The sequence below is a fragment of the Nematolebias whitei genome, chromosome 16 (assembly GCF_014905685.2).
Source record: "Nematolebias whitei isolate Nwh7 chromosome 16, NemWhi1, whole genome shotgun sequence".
In the NCBI taxonomy this organism is placed as follows: Eukaryota; Metazoa; Chordata; class Actinopteri; order Cyprinodontiformes; family Rivulidae; genus Nematolebias; species Nematolebias whitei.
Window position 1 is genome coordinate 15,055,188 of NC_056513.1, and position 4,719 is coordinate 15,059,906.

At 38.1% G+C, this 4,719-nt stretch overlaps 1 protein-coding gene across 1 annotated transcript in view; it reads left to right on the forward strand.

The window, feature by feature from the left end:
- Positions 1–762: 762 nt before the first annotated feature.
- zgc:136472 (uncharacterized protein LOC678514 homolog) overlaps positions 763–4,719 on the forward strand; it is an 11,271-nt gene continuing 7,314 nt past the window's right edge. Inside the window, exons 1-4 of the mRNA XM_037690297.1 lie at positions 763–986; positions 1,152–1,349; positions 3,351–3,475; positions 3,571–3,708. Of these exons, the coding sequence (XP_037546225.1) occupies positions 806–986; positions 1,152–1,349; positions 3,351–3,475; positions 3,571–3,708 (642 nt within the window). The 5' untranslated portion in view covers positions 763–805. The remainder of the gene's footprint in view (positions 987–1,151; positions 1,350–3,350; positions 3,476–3,570; positions 3,709–4,719) is intronic.

Here is a 4,719-nt window from a genome sequence, read left to right on the forward strand (position 1 = left end):
ATCAGAGGAGTGCTCCCAATCTCATCAACATACAGCTCTAATGTTCCTGAGAAGAGTTCAAAGCTCCTGGGACGACTCTGTGACTATTATGAGAAAAATATTGGCACAGTTTGGAGAGTCCCTTGCAAGCGTTGTCTGCCAACTAGTTACCAACTGTTGCAGCACAATACAAGTTTTAACACCCCTGGTGCTTGTGGGTCAGACCCCCAAGACCTCAGTTTTAAAACTGAAGCTTGCTGTGTCACTTTGACCTTTGTGCATCTGGAGGGTTAGGGTTCTTGAGTGTAAGTAAAGAAAAAGTTTTGTTTCAGGCAGAACTTCTTTTTACAGTTGTTATAAAACTACGTAGGAAAGTGCCACAATTAGTTTGTTTTCATAATGAACAGGTTTCCTAGTATGGCTACAAAAACTTAGACCAGATGTTACATTTAAAATATCGTTGCATAGTTAAAGTCGTAAGCATTGTTTGGGCAAGTAAAAAAAAAAATCATGCACGTGTTTCCCTTAAACTTCTTTACAATTTGTGAGTTTAGCCCCAGTTTTGCTTTTATATTGACCTTGTCAGCTCTGCTCGGGCGTTTAGATATTAGTGATTCACCCGATACAAAGAGCAGCCAATAGCAAGAATACAGCAGGGCTCAGATATAAAAGTTAATGAGCAACTAACTGGTGGGTCTTGTCAGATAACAAAATAATTCACAGCTTTCCAGCTCAACACACACCTGTCTGTCCTTTGTCTTACCACTCCCTTTGTACCGTCTTATTAAGCTGTGTGTTCAATTTCTCGAACACTGGGTCATCCATCATGAAGAGGCTTCTGCTGCTGGGTGTGATGGTCTTCTGTTTTTGCATGTTGCTTGCAGCTGACACACAATCTGACCGAGTGAAAGACGACACATTACCAGAAAAGGACGGAATTTTACAACTAAAGAAGGGAAATTTCAACAGGGCTCTGAGAAAATACAAGCAGCTGCTGGTGCATTTCAGTAAGTTACACACACAGACACACACAACTGGATTTTAATGTTTCAATAGATTCTGACATATGAACAACGCCACCATCAGACTGACATGTATGTTCTTTGAACTTCCTGAAAAATAAAGTTGAAGAACATTTGTAATCCTGTTTATACTCCCTCTGTGTTTGTCAGTGACTCGTCTGACGGTGGAAGGTCATCGTGTGTCAGCAGCATTCGAAGGAGCTGCTGTAGAGCTTCAGGGGTCAGAGGTCAAGTTGGCCAGAGTTGATGTGACAGAGGAGAAGGATCTGGCTAAAAAGTTAAATTTTACTGGACACCCAATCAAACTCTACCTTTCTGGAGATATACACAACCCTGCAGCCTGCCCTGGTACGTGTAAGAGGATGTTTTTTTTACATCATATTATCTGTAATTTACAGAACTATTTAGGTCACTTTTATAAGAACAAAAAGTGTCCAACTTTACAGAGCAAACAAATGATTGTGTTTCTGGTCTGAAATGATAATAGGAGTGTCATAGACTGGATGAATATTAAAAAATGTAAAAAATATTTAGACCTTTTATCATAAGACACTGCAAATTGAGTGGGTTTAAATAATCCAAGGCATAGTTCAGGTCTTTTGAAGTTGGTGTTATGCAGTACTTGTGAGTAGTCAGCGTCTTGTCTGCAGTAGACCGCGATCAGAGCAGTCTCAGTTTGGAGAGTGGTCAGGAAATAATTACACTTTGTGTGCTATTTACATCATTACTTAAACTTCAGAGTTTAACTTATTGGGGATGCCCAACGTGGCCCATTTTCAAGTCAAGTCAAGTCAAGGTTCTTTATTGTCATTTGCACCACATGTGGTACATGTGGTGGAATGAAAATGTGCACACAGGGCTCCAGTTACATCCAACAAAAGTATAAATTGTAAAGAAAAACTGTAATAAGATCTAAGATATGAACTAAGAAATACGTTAAAACTAAGAATACACTAGCACAAATGGGATGCAGCTTAGGATGCAAAACATTTTGTAATAAATTGCAGATGGCATTATTTTCAGTTTAACTACCCATTTTATGACATTTGACGTTGACCATGTCCTTCAAATGTAAAAGGTTGCTAAAATAATAATAATAAACTGCCCTCCTCTGAGCACTAGATAGACTGACTACTCTGATAACTAACTAAATAAATAAATAAATAAATAAATAAAAAAAAGGTTATTAAATGGCTATTTTAAAGGAGACAATGCTATCATTGTAAAATAGTAAATAAACAAAAATCATGGGACGTCTCAGTGGCTTGGCTTCATTGCCTTTTTTGCTGTAGTTACTGTATAATAGAGCTGCGATTTCTAGCCCCGGCCCGACCCAACCCAAAATTCAGGCCAGATCGGGCCAAAATTATGTGCTTGATGAGTGGGCTGGGTTGGTCTCAGGCTTTTGATGGGGTTTTACGAATCATACAGCACAAAGAAAACTAAATGAGAATGCGCAATATAAAACTGTGTTAATCTACGTGTAGAGGAGGACGCAGGCCCGACCGGCCGGTTGAAAGAGGTAAAAAAAATATCCAGTTAAGCTTCAGATGGATCACCTGATCACCGGCCGCGCGCGTCTCCACACCCTGCTGTGATCTGTGGTGAAGGAAGTTGCAGCATCTGAAGCGACAAAAGCCGAAGCGAGCAGCACGTTCAATTAAAATGGCTTGGTTCTATATTTTTCCAAATAATTTCGCTCTAAAAATATTTTTGTTCATCTGTATAATAACCTATCTTTAGAGTTGATTTTTTTAGACTATTCATTTTGTTTGTTAATATTCAGCATTTGGTGACTTGTTCATAAACAAGATATCTTATATCTTCCTTTCTTTGAAATACGTTTTAATATTTCATGTCAAACTGATTTGCTTTCCAAAGCAGTAAAAGTTCGGGTTCGGGCCTGTAATTACAGGCAAATTGGTCGGTCGGAAAAAATGGGGCTGGGTCAGATTTTTTTAGGCCCGAATGTAACTCTACTGTATAATTAGCTACTACAGCCACTAGAGGGATCAGTGTGTACAACCTGTGTATTAATGTCATATCATTAATAATTAATGTATTAATACCAATGTGTATTAACATATTTTCTCATAACTACTACAAGTTTAATATTAAAATGTGACTCTGTGTGCTAAGAGGCTGCTTGCACAAACAACCCGTGTTCTTTTTCACTGTGGATGCAGAACCATTGATATCTAGTTAATGTGTGTCTAACAGTTTAATAAAATATTAAAATTACTACATTTACCATATGAAGCCCCATATTATTTATTTTTTGGTAACTGCCATGCGCTTTGGATAAAACGTGAAAGTTAAGTCTTTTTATTTCTCTGGATTGTAATGAAGTTCCTCGGAGTGCTGCTTCCATCTTGACCTGGTTGAAAAGAAGGGCGGGGTCAGTTTCTGACCTCATCACTGATATCAACCAATCAGAGCCCTCAGAGGAGCTAAAGGTGGTTGGATTCTTTAAGGTAAAAAACCCCCAGAGGTTTTATTTTTTGTCTTTGTGCTTTTAAGACTGGAGACTGAAGTTTAAAACTATCTGTGTGTCTGTCTGGGTGTGCAGGATCTAAACCACGAGTACGTCCAAGAGTTCTACGCTGCGGCAATCGATCTACCCGACATCAGCTTCGCCGTGACGCAGAATGATGATGTCATCGGCAACTATGGACTCACACATGATGCAGTTCTGCTGCTCAAAAAAGTACTCAAAATGTTCACATAAACTCCATCCATCCATTATCTTTACCCGCTTATTCCATTTTGGGTCACGGGGGTCACTGGTGCCCATGTCCAGCAATCACTGTGCGAGGGGCGGGGTACACCCTGGACAGGTCGCAAGTCCATCACAGGGCCACATAGAGACAAATGAGACAAACAACCATTCACTCTCTCACTCACACCTAGGGACAACTTTAGAGTTACCAATCAGCCTAACATGCATGTTTTTGGTCTGTGGGAGGAAACCGGAGCACCCGGAGAAAACCCACGCATGCACGGAGAGAACATGCAAACTCCACCCAGAAAGGCCCCTGGACCGGGGTTTGAACCAAGGACCTGCTCGCTGAGAGGCAGCAGCTCTACCAGTTGTGCCACCGAGCTGCCGTTCACATAAACTCACAAAATGTAAAGAATGTCAATTTTCTTCATTTTAAAATTCAGTGGATTGTATTATATTTAAAAAAACAACAACAATTAAACAAAAATAAAAATGATCAGTTCACTGAGTTAGCTGAGGCGGTGCAGAAATATTTTACTTAAAATTTGTAAATAAGACAAATGTTTATTTAAATATGACATAAATTGATTGTAAAAGGAACTGAGGGGAATAAATGGTAAGCACCAGATCCTGCTCACTATTAAAATAAACTATAAAATAATGTAAAACAAAAAAAATTGAGAGGAAATCAGACAAGACATGGATAGGTGTTAAAAATCAAACTTGCATCTGTAATGACATTCATTATGAATCAACATACAGAAATTAACTGTAGCATTCATCATAAGTGCACCATTTGACATGACAATGTTATAAGAAATATAATATATAATTAATTTAATATAAATAAATGTATATATACTGTATATATAAATAAATATAAATAATTTAATATTAATAAAGCTATCAATCTATCAATCAATCTATCAATAAATCTATCAAATCTATCTCTATCTATCTATCTATCTATCTATCTATCTATCTATCTATCTATCT